Genomic DNA, 17,687 nt, shown 5'->3' with positions numbered 1-17,687 from the left:
GGAAATGATATTTTCTCTGAAACGTATCGGAAGTTTTAGCACACACAGAGGGCCGAGCGCAGCGCCATCATTACAATGATGCTAATCAGAAAACTATCTGGGTGTTCATGTTATTAAATTAAAGACCAGATTAAGAATTAAATACCAGATTAAGATTAAATTCAATTCCAGAAGTGTAGTCTTGCAGCAGACAGTACAACGGAGGACAGCACTTCTGTGAGATCACTGGATAGATGATATGTGGGTAATTAAAATATGCAGCTTGAAATGTCTTTCTGGCAATGCTTCTTTGGGTAAGGAATACATTTTTAACATTTTTTGCCATCTGGATGACTGAAGTAGGGCACAAGGGGAACCCTGGAGACGCTTCAGTAGTCAGTTGCTTAACAGGATGCGTGAAACTTCATGTCTTACATATGCAGGGATGCAGTCGAGTACAGTAAGTCAAGTCAAAGACAAGTTCATGGCTGTGCACTGTTGAGCAAAGGCACCTGTGCACATCAGGTGTTCTGAGTTCACTGGATGTCACACTGAGCGGGATGGGTCTAATAAAGTCTTGGCCACATTCTGTCAGACTGTACGATATCAGTTTTGAGACATGTGAGATGGTGCAATTAATGCCTAGGAAATATTTGCACTATGATGATACTTCTATGCATCCAAAAATGAGGAGGAAGAGGAGAGTGTGGAGCTAGTCGTGACAAATGAAAAGAGGGCGTGAAATGCCAATTCTGCAAAGTGAGTTTTAGGTAAGTATGTTTTTAGCGGTAGCATTATGCTAGCTCTCCTGTGTGTTCGCCATCTTTTCATGTCACATTCTGATGGGATGGTTTGTGAGTCTTTTTGGTTTGAAGTTAAGTCCAAATAATAATTAATTCTGCAATTTTAGAGTCGGTGTTAATGCAGCTTTACTTGCAAACAAAAGGTGATCTTCCTCCAAATCTAAGTGCCCACGCACATGCCTGCTACTGTATCTGGCTGACTACACCACAGGAAATCCCACCAAATTAGGTCTTCCTTTATCTGCCCAAATATCACATTTGGTGTTTTATACTGAAGAACTGGGACGCTCAACACTATCGGCAAACAATAATTTGCACTTACAAACAAAAGCAGAAAACAGAATTCAATCTGAGTCCACTTGCTGGTAAGAGCTTTACACTGGCAACATTGAATTCCATTGAAATTGTATCTCTTTTTGTGGATATGGAGTTTTGCTAATCAAGATCAAAGTTGCAAAAGTTGCTTACTTTTACTCATTAGTGTAAAGTATTAAATATTAATATCTTTTAGCACATTGTGTGTTAACCAAAATATATCTCAGAGGAGTATGTTTGGAAAAGAATGGCTGGGAAAGACCCAGAAATCGCTACCAGAACAGAGGAAACAGTCTTTGGCTCGACAAACTACTCATGTTACCTTTATGGCAGAATGACAAATAAATCTCATGGAGATTGTTGAGCTGTGGTCGCTGATCAATAGACAATCATGTGTTCCAGAGGACTCGGGCGGTTTGAGGCTCACATGTTTACACTTCATTCTGACTGTGTGATGGGGATAATTACACGTGACAGATGCTTTCCCCTGAAGAGAAACGCAGATATTCTCTCTCTGCCTCTCAGTTGTGTTATTGTACTGTCCTGTCTCTGCCTTTGTTTCTGTGCCTTTCACATGCCTCCATAATAAAGAAACACACCCACAGACACACACAAGCCATGACGAATAACATTATTAATCACAGCCATAGTGAAACATAGGTCTTTCCGGAGCCACTCAATCCCTCTCTGTCCTGGCCAGTGAGGAGGATGTCTCCATTGTTTAATAACGCTAAGGGAGGAAATGGTTTCTCTTTGTTCCCTTACAACTCCATTACTGTCTGTATGGGTGTGCAGTACTGTACTGTACAGAGCTGACAAGACCACATCATTTAGTAATTTTGACTCAATTTTTTTTTTTTTTTTTGGCGCTGATCTTGTCTTCCCACTCGCTTTTATATAACACCCTCCTCTGCGACTGTATTTAAGAGGGCAGTGATTTGTAGACAGCATTTGAGTTTAATGTTGGAGGATTCAGGTCCACATACTGTAGTCACCAAAAGCTTTGTATACCCACATTGTTAATTAGTTCATCAGTTTTACACATTGATATTCATCAGTTTCATCTGTCTTCTTTTTAAGATTGTTTTTCTGTTGTTCTCACAGGTCATATTTAATACCAAGGAAGTCCACATTGTTTAGCCTCTCCTGCGTACTTTATAGGTGTTTGACTTCAGTTGTGCTGGGTAATTGATGATGGATGTAGCAGTCATAAAGAGTTCCCAGCTGGTAAATTATGGCTTGGCTTATTCTCGGTGGGTAAACTAGGCCATCTGGGATGAGCTATAACTATGAAAGCAATGCTGGTCCATTGCTAGACAGCAAGGAGATCTCAGCGGTGATTTATTCATGACACAAGTGGGTGAAGACTCAGCCTTTCTCTCTCCTCCTTCACCTCCCCTCATTCCCCAGCTGCCTCCTAGACACCATCACATCATCCTCACTCCTCTCTGCTGAATCCCACCATACTGCCCACGTGGCCCCTCCCTCCCTTCATTTTCTACCTACTCATATTAATCACAGCAAATCAGAGTCAGGAGCAATTCATTTTCACTCCCTCCACAAGTACTGAATGTGTATGAAGGGACTATTTTAACTGCATGATCACATAGTGTAGGATCAAAAAAGCATAAATCCATCAGTAGCTGGTTAGATCATTTCAGCATAAATACTGCGAACAGGGGTAGACAGCTATCTCGGCTCTGTCCAAAGGTAACAGAATCCACCAACCAGAAATTAACCATTTAACAGAGGATAGTGCACCAAACTATTTCTTGGCTAGGACCAATGGACACTTTTCCAGTCTTTGTGTAAAGCTAAGCTAACTGGCTGCCAGCTGTAGCTTCATATTCAGCAGACAGACATGAAAGTGGTATCAATCATGTCATCTAAATGAAAACAAACAAGCATGTTTCCCCAAATGTTCTATTCCTTCAACTCATATGAAATAAACACTGCATTTGCCCTTTGGCTATAATTGCCAATTTGTTTTATGCTATTCCATTAAAATAAGTGGCGTGGCCCATTTTCCTGGAATTATTATGTTAATAATGTATCTGCAGGTAAAAACAGACCAAGCTCTGTATCACCTCTCGTAAGATGTCCATGTTGTTTCATTAACAGACAGCTGCACACACACACACGCATGCACACACAGGTCCAGAGGGTATCTCATTAGCAGACTCACACCCTCACAGCTGGAGGTTGTCACATTGTGTGTACTGTCACTGACCAGAGGGCAGGAGAAACCCTGTGACCAACCCAGACACCAACCAGCCCGGCTTTCTGCCGCATACACACACATGCATACACACAACATGCAAGCAAAACTAAATGGCAACACACACACGCTATGTATATAAATATATACATTAAATGAGAAAATCACCATGCTATCCTCGTACAACTCCCACATGCCTCATCTAAGCCTTGGGCAATGCTACTTTCACACCTCAGTGTATTGCAAGCCCAGTAAACACAGTTCAAACTCAGTTTGTGTGTGTGTGTGTGTGTGTGTGTATGTGGTTATGAACATGGCTAGAAAGCACTTGGGGCTGTGATCAGCGATCAATGTGATAATTTCCACTCTTTTTGCAATCGAGCATCCATACTAAACTGGTGCTTTCTAACACCAGAAAACTGAGCTTTGACAAAACACTGTCCAGAGTTCTATGAAGAAGAAGGAATGCAAGTGTTGTGTAGTGTCGACGGAGAAAACAGCGCTTTTCAGATATGCCGATATGATTGTCAACCTTCGCAGGCATAGTTGAGCACTCCCACGCAGCAGCAGCGATTTGATGCCAACTTTCTGTCAAGGTTTCCAACACAGCTGCTCAGGAATTACTGTTTGCCAGTTAGCGGGAAGCATTTGTCACCTTCAGTCAAATCGCTACCTCATGCTCATGCTGTCGTCTGACAAAAATAACAAAAATATGCCGATGATAACACCTTTATTCTGTGTTCACCCTTACTGAGACACAAAATAAGTGTTGGCTTGGGGAAAAGATAGTTACATCCTTAACTATCTTCAGGAATCTGAAAAGAGATACTGAAAGCTGTCTCAGTGGCATGCAGCATATTCATTTAATGGGCCATTACATCACTGTTGTTTGCATAGTGGCCATCATAAATGGAGATACAGCATCATGGGATGTGTGCTGCTGAGTGAGGCAGGTGTTTTGGAAAATGATCGAGCGCATAGCCAGCTCCACATTAAAATCAGTGATGGGGGGATCGGATGGTGGAGAGAAGAGAGGGTGGATGTAGTGAGAGTTACACTGAGGGTTTTCAATGTCGTAACGACAACTGAGATTGTCTGATCATTAATGCTTTAAGTTTGCTTGTAGCAGCATTTGGCAAAGTAACAGTCTCAGGAAAAAATATCCAAAACGTCTCTGGGCTAATGGATGGCTGGATAAATAGCAAGCATACAGGCACCTTTTACTCCATCCCCAAGGAGCATGGCGTATCATCAAATCAAAACCACACTGGTCTTTCTGCAACAGAAATTGAGTTATCAGTATCAAGCAAATCCCATCTGTCTGGCTCCTCCACTCTTTGGCTGAGAGAAGAGAGGAGAGAGGACGGCAGAGAGAGTTGAACATTTTTGTTCTTACACTGAAACCTGACAAATGTCACAGTTCCACTACAGCAGCAAGGAGACGATTTCCTGAGTTATGTAATACTGAGAGCAAAAACTGGAGTGGTACCATCACTGTCACTAAAGCCCCTGGGAATGCGGATCAAATGCATGCCTGTAGGGAATTTATTTTAGGGTGTACATGTGAGCATTCACCTGCATACATTCTCATCCACTCTCTCTTTTGCTTAACATCTCACAATCCCCTGTGTTTTCACCTGTCATGGGGCTCTACGTTTCACTCTCTCTTAAAGACGTGATTCCCCCCATCTTCCCCTGTCTCTCATCCATCATCATCCTCTGCCGTGCCACCTACTTACCTACTCTTGACTTCCAATCCTCTTCCCAGACGCTACTACACCATCTGGCTCAGGTGATGTTGCCTTGGGGCTCACATTACGCTGCTGCCAACCCTGAACTGAATTCTTAAAAAGGGGAGCATTTAGCATACCCCCCCCCCAAGTCGGCATACTTCCCGCCACCCCCATACCTCATCTCTGTGCTGCTTCAAAAGCCCCACTGATACGGTTGCCCCTGCAGAAAGCCGCCAGACAGCCTGGGAAAAGCCATGAAACCATGAATAAGGTAAGCGTGACATTGTGGAACCCCTGCAGAAGGCTGATGGAGATCCTGTTATTCATGCACAATTTATTTTCATCAACATAATGAGGAAACGTTAATTAGCATGTTTTGCAAGTTGCAAAATGTTAATACTGACTGTATCATTGACACCAAGTTTCATACAATTTGAGTTCTTGCATCACAGCAACTGAAGCATGATAACATTTTTTTAAGTTAAACTTATGAGATACCTGCAGCACTTGATTGAGGTCGTGGTGTTCGCTTTATGTTGAGCTTCACCGACTTTGACTTCCATGCAGTACAAAGCATTTTACTCTGGACAAACTTCTCCCACTGAACATAATCCAGGCAGCAATTTCGTGTCCATCAAAACCAAGCAACAATGTCACAGAGTGCCAAAAACTGCAGTCCCATGAATGGTCGCTTGAGGCTGGCTCCAACAGCAAGTCAATCCCCATGGACCCCCATATGTAAATGCTCACCTTTACAGCAGAATAAACATGTTTACAGCCTGGTACAAAAAACGGTTTTGGTCTCTATCTAATTTTCCTGTCCATGACAACTGTACATGTGGTGACTTTTTATATAGCTCACTTGTTTAAAGTATATTAAGGATTAAAGTTATGCATAATTATGAGTATGGCTGCTATGAGTGACATCTAGCCGCTAGGTTTGAGCAACCAGGCTTCATTCTACCAACTCCATCCACTGACACTGACCATCAGTGGCCTTCAGAAACCTGTGGGTGACGTCACAGAGACACATCCATGTTTTATACAGTCTATGTTCAAAACGTAACTGGCTAAACATATTAGTGATATATGAAGGTAATTTCTAGGATCCAGTGTTGGTCTGAAACAAGGCCATGACCATGACAAGAATCAATGAATTGCACTGAAAACATATTGCTTAGTAGAGTCTGCAGGATTTCTCTCTCACCTGGTTTTCCGGTAACAGTTCAGCATGAATAGCGCTAAACTGGCAATCTGCTCTACATTTCAAAACACAGCCTCACTTCAGTGGCTATCTGTCAGACAATCTGAATTTCAGAGGAAGCCAGATCCTGCTGTTAAGTGCATCTTCAAGCTGGGAGCCGGCAGAAGGGTCTTAACACGTGGCCTTTTGGAGAGAGACTGCAGCCATCCTCTGCCTGGGATTACACAGTTCATCTTTCATTTCATTTACCTATTTTTATTCACTAACAAGCTTTAATTCTTCATCCCACGGAGGAGGGGTGAGCCATCTGGCTTGGCTCCACAGTGTATGTAATCCTGATCTCGCAATACATCATCTGACTCAAATAAACAACACCTGAGAACCACAGGGACTGTGAGGGATGCAGACCCCCATTTTCCTCCATTGCACTTAATTACACCTTGTTAAATTAAGTCCTTTTGATGAAAAAATGGGTTTTCTTTCACTGGCTCCATCCAGGTCCTGGTCGGGACACTGCTCTGTAATCTGAAAATGAACTCTAGACCGTTTTCACCCACCACAGCTTGCTTTGTGCATCTGATTGTGAATAAACACAATCAGGCTACACATCAAACGTGATCAGCTGGAATTTACATCATGTGACAAGATGTCTTTTCTCTGCTGCTTTCCTGTGGGAAAGGTGCGATCTCTTCCCTGCATCATGACCTCAGCCTTATTAACAGCTCATACATCCATTTCTGTGGTGCTAATATTTTGTGAAGAACAATTAACAGCCTGAGCATCTGTGACTCGGTTCATTGAAGTGTGGACTATAAATAAACCAGCGACTTTAATCTGCCTGCTTAAAGCATTTTTGTCTGTTTTCATACGTTCCTACAAGCCGTAGTAAAACCACTGATGTTAAATAATTGAGAAATAAGGTGAGACAATGCTGCGGTCACAACAAGGTCAGCAGACAGCACAGTGAGCATAAACCACTGTTACTGCTTTTGGTACAGAACAAAAGCTTTTGTTATCCTGCTCTGTTGCGCTTAACAGTTGCCATGGCGACACCAAACCAGGAGAGGCTTAAGGAGGATCCCAAACTCGATAAAAAGAGGTTTCTAAATCTGACAGTGGAACTCTCTATTTGACTCTCTCCTTCCCCTCTTGTTTTCTATTACTGACTCGCACTGTGAAGAAGAGAGTAAAAGAGAAGAAGAGGAATGGAAAAAGCACAACGGGGCGAGATGTAAAGAGTCTTCCGGACGGAGCTGCGGGAAACGGAAGAGGCTGCGGGGTTCAGGCAGCAGCGACTGCCAGCAGAGAAAAATACCAGTGGAGTGGATATGAAGGCACGCATTATTACACTGTAGACGTCTCAAAGCAGCTCCAGTCTGGGCCACCAAGCAGCCCAGGTTGACAATGTGGAGTCGTTATGCATTCAAATTTGGTCATGATTCAGCGATTGTATTCACATGAAATGGCTGAATTGATTAAAAGCACATGCCCAAAACACCATTCAGCGCTCCGGAAGTTTAATTTTCAGACTGGCCTCTTTTTAATTACACACGGGGCTTCACATGTGTTTAATAGACAGACGCATCCTGACACCAGATAACAGCCCAACTCTGGCTCTAGCAGTTTTTTACAGGGAGAGAAACTCATTTTAAATTGCGCTGAGCTCTCACTGGTATTGATTCATTCTCGCCGACAGAACGCTAAAAAAACTCACCAAGGCATTTCTTCAAATTGCTTGCTTTTGTTGATGGAGTGGGGAGAGAGAGGTTTGAAGAGGAATGGACGGATAAAACGAAGAATGGTGAGACCTTGTTAGGCCTTTTTGTTGATTAGGTCTGGTTCAACAGCCTTGTTAGTCAGCCGAGGCCCCTCTATTTCTATCTGTGGTCTTTGTGTGCTTCTGTGCTTCTGTTTGCGAGTGTACTGTATACTTGGATTCAGACTAAAGCTGGAGAGGTGTATAAATGCATGTCTTTGTGTGACAACAACAGCTGCGTTAGGTTTGCATCCAGAAAGCTGGCTTACGATCAAACATTTGAGGCATCAGCAAATCAGTCTACCTGGTCAGTTAGCGAGGAAACCAGTCAACCAGTAAGCTTCATATTCCTGCAGGGCTCAAAAGGGAGGTTCGAGGTTCGAACAAAAATGTTTACAGCTGTTCCAAAAGGCCACGCTAGAGGGTGTAGTGAAAAGCTGGCCATCAGAGACAGGTGAGAAACACGATATCAATTAGATATGAGGATAATGGTGCACATTTTCAGACAGCCGCTCCTCAAAGGCATTCATAGTGTTGCACTCGTTTTTGTATGCACAAAGAGTGACACCAGCTGAAAAAAGAAAGCTTCAGGGAGAAGTTCAGACCTTGCTAACCGTCACACACCTGGTCAACCGCTGTGTAACGACTGCAATACACGAGGCACGGACACCAGCTCCACTGTGTGCATGCTGAGTTTTGCCACATGATAGTGCAGCGAATGTGAAGTGCAAAAACACTCACAAAGCTGCTCTGCTGCGTTGCACTGCCTCTGGTACAACAAGGTATTTATTTCAATCATTTTTAAATACATCGTCCACCTTATTAACACAGTTCTATGTCGTTTTTACCTGTTGGAGGGCCACACAGCTGCACAGAGACACAAGTAAAAACAGGCCTGCCATGTAAAAACAGAGATGAGCAGTACGTCTGCAGCTCCGTGGTTTGTGTAGTAGCTTCAGTTGACGATAATGGACGCGCTCTGCTGCAGGCATACTGGGGTGGTCGTCATGTCTTGTGTATTCCGGCCGTAATGTGGAATGTCGTTGACAATTTTGGAATTTTCTTTTTAAAAAGTGTGTGAGGAGGGGGTTTCTGAGGCTAACAATCCGACAATCTACAGGCCCCTTAAAGCAAGGGAGAGAAACCGAGAAAGAAACACTCCTCCTTCACACCTCCTTCTTCCCTTCCTTTCCATGTACTCCTCTGTCACTGCCCAGCTCACACCTCACTCGCACTTCTGTCTTTTCACCCCTCTGTGTTTCACCTCCTTCGCTCCCATCCATGTCTCTCTCTCCCCTGGCTCCCAGTCTCCCTCCCTTAGTGGAAAGAGAGGAACAGGGATAGTTCATCTGCGAGTGATGGAGCTCTGACAGGCTGATCCCTCTGCCCTCTCCCCAGGGCGTGCAGCTGTGCCCGGGCTCTGCGACGCCTACCTCCCCATACACACATCCACACAGAAACGGCAAGAATGCACCTACCTACACACATGCATGCATACATTTATAGATCCACCGAGGGAGCACACATGTGCACTTACTCACACCTCCACACTCACAGCACATGTGCATGTGTGTGTGTAGAGCTTTATATAAGTCATCACATTTCTGTGCTGCGCACAGATATGCTGCAGAAACAGGGAATGTCATGCGATGGGGAACCACAGGTTACAGGAGTTTTTGGCCTGATACCAAAATCAGTATTCAGGTTCAATTGATTTTTCTTGTGTTTTATGTGTGTGTGTTGCTGCAAAGGTTTGCAGAACAAGCTTGACATCTGCCCAAAAAAAGTTTTATAGATTTAAATATAATTCTACATTCAATGTAGTCCAAACAGTCCAAACCCTGAAGATATTCAGTAAACAGTGAGATAAACACTAATAATCCTCACAGTGGTGAAGCTGGAATGAGGGAATATTTGCTGATTTTTTTTTTTTTTTGTTGACTAATGGATTAATTGTTGCAGTACACTGTATTTACTGTATAAGCACACACACTTTCTCCGCATATTCTCCCCCAAACAGCCCTTAAAGCATAGCATACCCCTCTTAAGGATTTGATCTGTGCCAAGTCCATTAGCCTAATCTGAAAAACAAAAGCAGCACTTCATTTGCTCTCTCCCTCTTAGGCTCTCCCCACACACACATGCACACGCGTACATTTCACATCTTCCATCAGCACATTCACCAGTGCCCTGCTGTTATCTGGGGGATGTGATGTGCCATTTCTCTTTGAAAGCACTGTCACAGAACGGCTTATTTCACCAGTTCTCCAGACGCGGGGCTCTCTGTCTCTGGCAGGGTTTTTCCATCCAAGACAAAGAACAGAGCTGCCCGAGCCTTGCTGCCTGGCTGTCTCATTAGGAACAAGACAACAGAGGCGACACAAAAGAGAGATGTATACAGACCGGTAAAAGGTGGAAGGATGAGGAAAATTAGCTAAAGTCGTCTGTGATTTTTTTCATTCTTAGTTTTTCATCTGTGCTTTTGATTTGCATGTGACTTAGTGCAAAAATATAGCAACAAGTAAACAAAATCTTGTGCTGCTTTTAGCCGTGACTTTATGAGTGTGATATATACTGTGAGGAATGGCAGCAGGACGTACTGACTGTGGAGAAATATGACCAGCAGCAGTGGCTTGTTTATGACAGAATTTCAGCGTTTCAGTAATACCACATTTCTCACATGTCTCCATCCATCAGCTTGTTTGACAAAAACACTAAAAAAACGCAGCTCTGCTTAGGTTTTTTCTGACAGAATCACCATCATCCCTCACACAATCCTTACACAACCATCTGAAGTGTAAACATACAGCACATCTTGCAGTTAAGGGCAGTTTATTTTTGGAGGATATAAACGTGGTAAAACGATGGTGTTTCTCCAGCTATGTAAGCATCTCTTATGTAACAATGTGTTTACTTTGCTTGGGATATTTCTTTGGAAAAGCCATTGATGTGGGCAAAAAAACCTTTCTGTCCATCATAGAAGTTTGAATTTCACTTTAATTTACAAGCTCACACCAGATCCTTTGGTAATCCACAACCTCCTTCTTCTTAGTTTACGTTGTGTCTGCTCCTCATTGGGAATAGGCTATTGTATATAAACATATGATATATGTTTACATAACTGGACATAACACTTATGTAAGTCTCAAGATCAGAGTAAATAAAATGTATCTCTGCTGTTTTGATAATACAAGCACGTTATTTCCTCCTTTAGTCAAGCAGCTGATTTTTTTTTAGCTTAGTTATAGTTATCAGGATTCTGGAAGTGAGATGTTTCTATATAAGTCCCCTGGGGTCTTTTTATCTTGCAGCCGCATTTTTCTCCCTTATTGCTGTCTTCTTTTCCGCAAGAAAGCTGTTCTATGTCCAGTTTCAGCAGCTAAACTAACTACACCAACACCCATCAGAGCAAGCACTATCACAGCAAACCTGATGTCCGTTGACAAGTGTGTACTTCATGCACACGCGCACACACACGCATATAAATACACATGTACAAATATTCCATAAAAGGGTTTCACTTGACCCCACAGCAGCTTCTGTGTGGTGGGACTACATGCAGCTGAAGCCCCGTTAATACTGTGGGTGTGTGTTTGTGTGTCTGCGTGTTATGTAAACCTCATTATCTCTATCACTTAATCAAATTCTTATCATTAAGCCTCTCCGAGATCATAGAGCATTTGGAGAAACATCAAAGTGCTACACAAACTCAGACACTCACAAATGCACACACAGCAGGCACGCAGCAGACACACGCACGCGCACACACACACACACTGATAAGCAAAATCCACAAAAAGGCAAACACAATACTGTGTTTGGTGTTGATTTATGACCCCCGTCTTAATCGGGATAAGTCTGGGACCTTGAGTCAAAAGATGTGTGATTGCATCCTTGAGCTTCCGCCCCGTCACAGCAGCTGCCTCATGAAAAATATATTTCTGTTCTGGCCACTAAGTTCACCGGTCCACCCCCTCCTCACTCTCTCCCCCCGCCTGCTCTCACCCTCGACACCTTTCGCTCAGAACAGAAACTAGTTGCCATGGCTACAATCATTAACACATCTGGCACAGTCATCTGGCACGCACATGCGCACGGAGTGAAGCACAGACATGCATGGACACATTTGCACACGTACACGCACACAAGACAAAAAACATACATATGTAAAAAGCATTAATATGCATCATCTTGCTGCACTGTGTCATGGCTGCAGTCTGGAGCTTGTGTGGATGAGATAACGGCTGAGGCTGGTTGGGGAAAATCAACTGAGAACTTTGGGCTTCAGTGATAATCCTATTGGTGAATTTAACCCAACCCTCCTTCATCTTAATCTGTAGGGAAATGGAGCTGATGTGGAGAAAAATTGAATGCTCATAGTTTTGGGATGTTCCAAAGTGATATTTAAACATTCTGCTTCTATATAATGACGAGCAGCCTGACCAATACAGGAATTCTGCAGCTGATACTGATATCGACATTTACAGTAAGAGTAAAACAATCTGAGGACGTTACATTTGTCAATAGTCTTACATGACATAAATAAACATTTTGATTAAAATCACTTAAACTGTGACTTCTGTATGTAGTGAGTGGGCCACTGAGTGTTCGTCTGTTCGTCAGCAGGATTACAGAAAACCACTGGCCCGATTCTCGCAAAAACTTGGTGGAAAGTTGTAGCATGGGCCATTGGCATGGGCAATTTGGATCTGAATCAAGGGGCAGATATATGAATTGTTTTTCCCTTTCGTTATATTTTTGCGAGCGGAATAAATGCCATACATCTTAAAATCCAATAGATGGTAGCAAAATTCAACAGTGACAAAACAGCCAATAGAAACGCGATGACTCCGTATCACAGTCCACACTCACGGGTACCAGTAATCCCCTCGGGTAGCGGACACATGTAGTCGCTCGAACTTCATACAGGAAGCAGTTGTTATGGAGCACAACTGGTTCAATTTTATCGCCACAATTTCGCTTTATTCTAAAGCTCAGCTGTGGCTATGGAATCATATATACACACATATCATGCAACTAATTCATAGTGTTTACGCTTTGCAGATTTGCATATCATAGAAGAGTGGACTGTTGGCCTTGACGGAGGTCTGCACTCTTTGAGTGCCCTTCTAGTTTTTTTATTCATAGTGTTTGACTGTTCTGTTCAACGGTGATTTTGTACCAGTTTGGTCTTGAGGTAAACAAGGATCAGTTTGCTCACATTTATCAGTTCTGAACAGCCCTTACAACACAAAATGTGTGATGTTCCTTTGTGTCAACATTTCATTACTGAAGACAGTAGTTTGAACATCTTGTCTCTTGCTGTTATTGACGACCCAGACTGACAGCTTTAGCACTGAGGGTGGCACATCACTGGAGCTATAAATTATTTAAAGAATTTATTTCCTTCTCAATAACAGATTCACTCAGCCTCGTAAGACTTATAGTGGCTGCTGTAACTGTGCTTTTCTGCTTTGCTTTGGTCTTCCCCTGTCCTACAATTCCCTAATCTCAAGGGCCGCTTCGAATGGTCTGGAAAATACTCTTGTGTGTGTGTGTGAGCGTGTGTATTTTGTGACACTGTCTGCGTGTGATCAGTGGCTTTCAGTACCAAAACACATTTATCATAGGCTAGCCACACTGACACAACAGCATGGGAAGCACAGCAGACGTGTTTTAGTAATACTTATACCAGAGACAGACAGACACGCTCAAGGTGTGGACCACAACCTGAAAATCACATTTAAGTATACACATGTGAGCACAGGCACGCACACACACACAAACTCACAAACCTACATTCCACTTCATAAGTCAAAACATGTTTCTGTGGCTCAAAATACCTTCAATTAAAAGCCACAATAACAGCTCCTGAAGAAAACAACAGGACAGCTATGCATCCATTCCATACAGTGCATGTGTCTCAGACATGCACACACACACACACACACAGAGCTGTAGCAGAGTTTGACAGTACAACAGATGCCTGTGCGGTGCGTGTGTTCTGCTGCCCCCACCCCAACCCCTGAGGACATCCCCATGCCTCCCATTATGCTCTCTCTCTCCCTCTCTCTCTCTCTCCACTTTACATACCACTGTTCCCCCAGCCAATCACCCAGAGCACAACAACCAGACCGACCAGTCGCAGCAGCAGGATTATAAGAGCTGGTGACTGACAGGCGGCATTTCAATGGGCTTTGGTAGCATTTCAGGTGAGGTTAAACAAATATTTATCCTTCTTGTCAGAGCCACATGCGAGCTCGGGAAGACAGAAAAAAATCTGAAATTGCTTGACAGAAAAACAACCAGGTATGTAGGCTGTACTTAAAATAAACTGGTTCTTACATAACACAAACCAACTCAGTCTTAAGCATCTGAAACGTGTTGATAAATGGAGACTTGATCGGAATAAATGATCGAAATTTGTTAAAAACGAATAAAAACATGATCCAACACACCTTCGGTCACTTTCTAATGGGGGTTATCAACCTCACCCATTGATTTCATCTCAGCCAAGAAGCTCTTACTTCCCATGCAACCACATCAGAGATCTTTCACTGAGCCTGAGCAACAACTGAGCAAAATGAAACACACCAAGACAAAGAAAGCTCTTCCTCTCTCATACCTTTTTGCCTTTCTTCTTGCGATGGGCTGCTTTCCCGCCGCCTGCTTTCTCCTTAGCTTCCTCGCTCATGTTCAGAGATCTCCCCCTGTTCCACTCCTCTCCTCACTTTTTTTTAAAATCCAGCATGTAGGAGCTTGTGGAGTGGAGCGGCAGCAGCTGCTGTCTTCACTGGTGAAACGCTGCCACAGAAATGTCCATTTAGAAGCAGTGAAGGAAGGATTGTTCCATGCAGAGTGGGAGTGCGCGTGAAGAGAGGAGAGACTGGGAGGACTGTGCTGATGCTCTCTCCCTCCTCCTCCTCCTCCTCTCCTCTTCCTCTCCACCTTCACAAAACACACACGCTCACACACACTTGCGAGCACGCCCGCCGAAGGTCCACTCCCACTTGGTGAATTTGCCGTGCGCAACTGGCGACACTCTCCGGCGCACTCGGAGGCAGGGCGTGGAGGCAGGAGGAGAGTAGAGAGATAGAGGCGGAGGAGGAAGATGAGGAGGAGGAGGATGTGTATGTATGTTGAAGGCAGGAAGAAAAAATAGAGACTGAAGTGGTGTATTCCTGGCTAGATGGGCTGCTGCCTACCTGAGGCTGGAGACTGGAGATACTCTCCCAAAAGAGAAAGCGACAAAGACACACACACACACACACAAAAAAAAAATTGTACAGAGGGAGACTGAAACAAGGAGAGGTGGAGTAAGAAAAGACAGAGAAACAGGTGGGTCAGAGAGAAAGAAAGAAAGCAAGAGAAAATGAGTGAAAAGAGTGTGAAATGGTGTTACTGGTGTTAGTGAAAGACAGAAAGAGTGCAAGCCTGAGACAGAAGAGGGGGGCGTGATCCACACAGTCTCTTCACTCTGCCGGCTGGATGATTTCTGCTGTTGCTCCCTGCACAGACGTGATATGAAATGAGACTCTTCACTCCTCTGACAGGCCAGTAGAGAGACAGAGAGAGAGGGAGAGAGAGGGAGGATCATTAACACGATGCATCAGGTCCTTCCAGAAAAGGAAGTCTCCCCACTAGCCTCTGCCAGCAGGATCAGCTTACTGGAAACTGGAACAGAACAGAACTGCACCCGGCACTGGCTGGCTGACTGACTGACTGGGCTGATCAAGGTGTGTGTGTGTGTGAGAGAGAGAGACAGAGACAGGCTTAGGGTAAAGAAGGAAGCGAGACGTGTAAACAAGGTTGATAATATCCAAACAATATCCAACCAATAACCATTAAAATGCCTGTGTGACGACTCAACAGGCAGAGAGAGGATTTGAACATACAGAGAGACCACGCCTTCCCAGCTTCAACAAGCTACAGCTCTCCACCAATCAAACATCAAGCTAATGAGGCAGGAGGACAGCAAGAGAATCAGAGAGGGGGGGGGGGGGGGGGGGGATGGGAACAAAAAGCCCTGGGTGACACAGAGGGAGAGATATGAGGGAGGGGTGGGGTGAGTGGAGGGCGAGAAACAGACAGGAGACAGAAAATGACAGTGGGAGATGAGGAGGGTAAAAAAAACAATGTGATATCAGTGAAACAGACAAACCAAGGAGGCATGGAGAGGATGAAAGAACAAATGAAAAACGGGGAGCCGGCAGACGCACAGAGAGGCAGGGTTTGTTGTGATTGGTCGCCAAACAACAGGTTCTTTATACTGAGGGGTTAACCATCTCTCCCTCGCTCCGGCTCCTGACGAGCTGTATGCCATCACCACCATGCTGTGCGATGTCAATTAGGTCCCAACAGAGGGATTAAGATCAGCGTTCTCCAGAAGTATCTAGAAAAAACAGTTTTCCAATGGACAGGAACGGATGCATGTTTCAGCTTGAGCTAAATATGTGGCCTCATCCTGAAGCTGTAATGTTGGAACGCCACGTCATGAAACAAGGGGCGAACTGAAGAAGAGAAATGAAACTAATTAGTAATTGCTGAGCTGTATCACCATGCACAAACACACACACACACACACACACACACACACACACACACACACAGAGTTGGTATGTGTTGTTAGCTAGCAAGAGCAAGCATCTGTATCACGTCAATCTGCTGGCTATGAACAATAAAACTTATTTATAAAAAATAAATAAAAGACTGCTTCACTTTCAATCTAAAAGCATGTAAAGTCCTGCAGCTAACACTGACTGACTTGAGCAATGACAACTAGAGCTAGACTGATCAATCAGGCCGGCTGATAAATCAGCAAATATTAGCTTGTTGCAGATATATTATCAGCAAATATATCAGCCCATAAATACCAAGAAATTGCAGTACAGGAATGCCAGGAATATGTTTAGATAATCCTAAAACTGTGTCTCCATTACACAGTTTGTCCAGCAGGGAGCAGTGACAAGGTTATATTTCAACTATAAAATGTCCCTTTAACAACAAAACCTGACCTACACATATGTTATAATGTGAAAGTAAAGAATAGTGTGCAAAGGAACTCACTGTACTGTTTGGCAACAAGCTTGGTGACATTAATCTGAATGGATCTAGTTTCACTGGAAATCAGCTCAACTGGGTTATTTTACTGACAGCCTGCACAGTCGGAAAACATTCCTGGCAGGGCAGTTTCCAAATGAAATGAAATCAGAGACATGCTCAAATAAAGATTACAGGATGCTACCACACCCCCCCATAATGCCACTGAAGAAGGATTTACATGTTGAAATATTTATCACTCTATCGTCTCCTTATATAGATAGGCGAGATCCACTGAGATATTCATTTCCTTTTCAACAAAGCCCCGGCCAAGACACACAACCAGAAACAATAACGTGGTAACTGGGTAAATGTTTGTAAGTTTGTCTAGTAGCAAACAGGAAGCGTATCATTAGAGAAGGAAAATGCAGGGAGCGTGATGAATTTACTTCAATTTAGTTTACTTTCCCATCACCAGTGGCTTCGCAGCTGTTTGTGTACTGAAACACTGTCCTGTTTCCGTTACTCTGCAGTCGCTCTGACACACAAATCTTTTCAAACCACCTAAGGAAATCAGGCTGATTCCATAATAAATAAATCCAACTAATGCATAAATAAAACTAGTTAAGCCGGTTTGATT

The 17,687-nt window shown here is 43.6% G+C and overlaps 1 protein-coding gene across 4 annotated transcripts in view; it reads right to left on the bottom strand.

Annotated features, from left to right (window-relative positions):
• The window catches only part of LOC121613550 (ankyrin-3-like), a 128,072-nt gene extending 113,316 nt beyond the window's left edge, over window positions 1–14,756 (bottom strand). For all 4 annotated transcript variants that reach the window (XM_041946995.1, XM_041946997.1, XM_041946996.1 and 1 more), the window contains exon 1: window positions 14,634–14,756. In XM_041946995.1, the coding sequence (XP_041802929.1) occupies window positions 14,634–14,702 (69 nt within the window). In that variant the 5' untranslated portion in view covers window positions 14,703–14,756. The remainder of the gene's footprint in view (window positions 1–14,633) is intronic.
• Window positions 14,757–17,687: the final 2,931 nt, after the last annotated feature.

Source organism: Chelmon rostratus, chromosome 11 (genome assembly GCF_017976325.1).
Source record: "Chelmon rostratus isolate fCheRos1 chromosome 11, fCheRos1.pri, whole genome shotgun sequence".
Classification (NCBI taxonomy): domain Eukaryota; kingdom Metazoa; phylum Chordata; class Actinopteri; order Chaetodontiformes; family Chaetodontidae; genus Chelmon; species Chelmon rostratus.
This window is presented reverse-complemented; position numbering and strand designations above follow the sequence as displayed.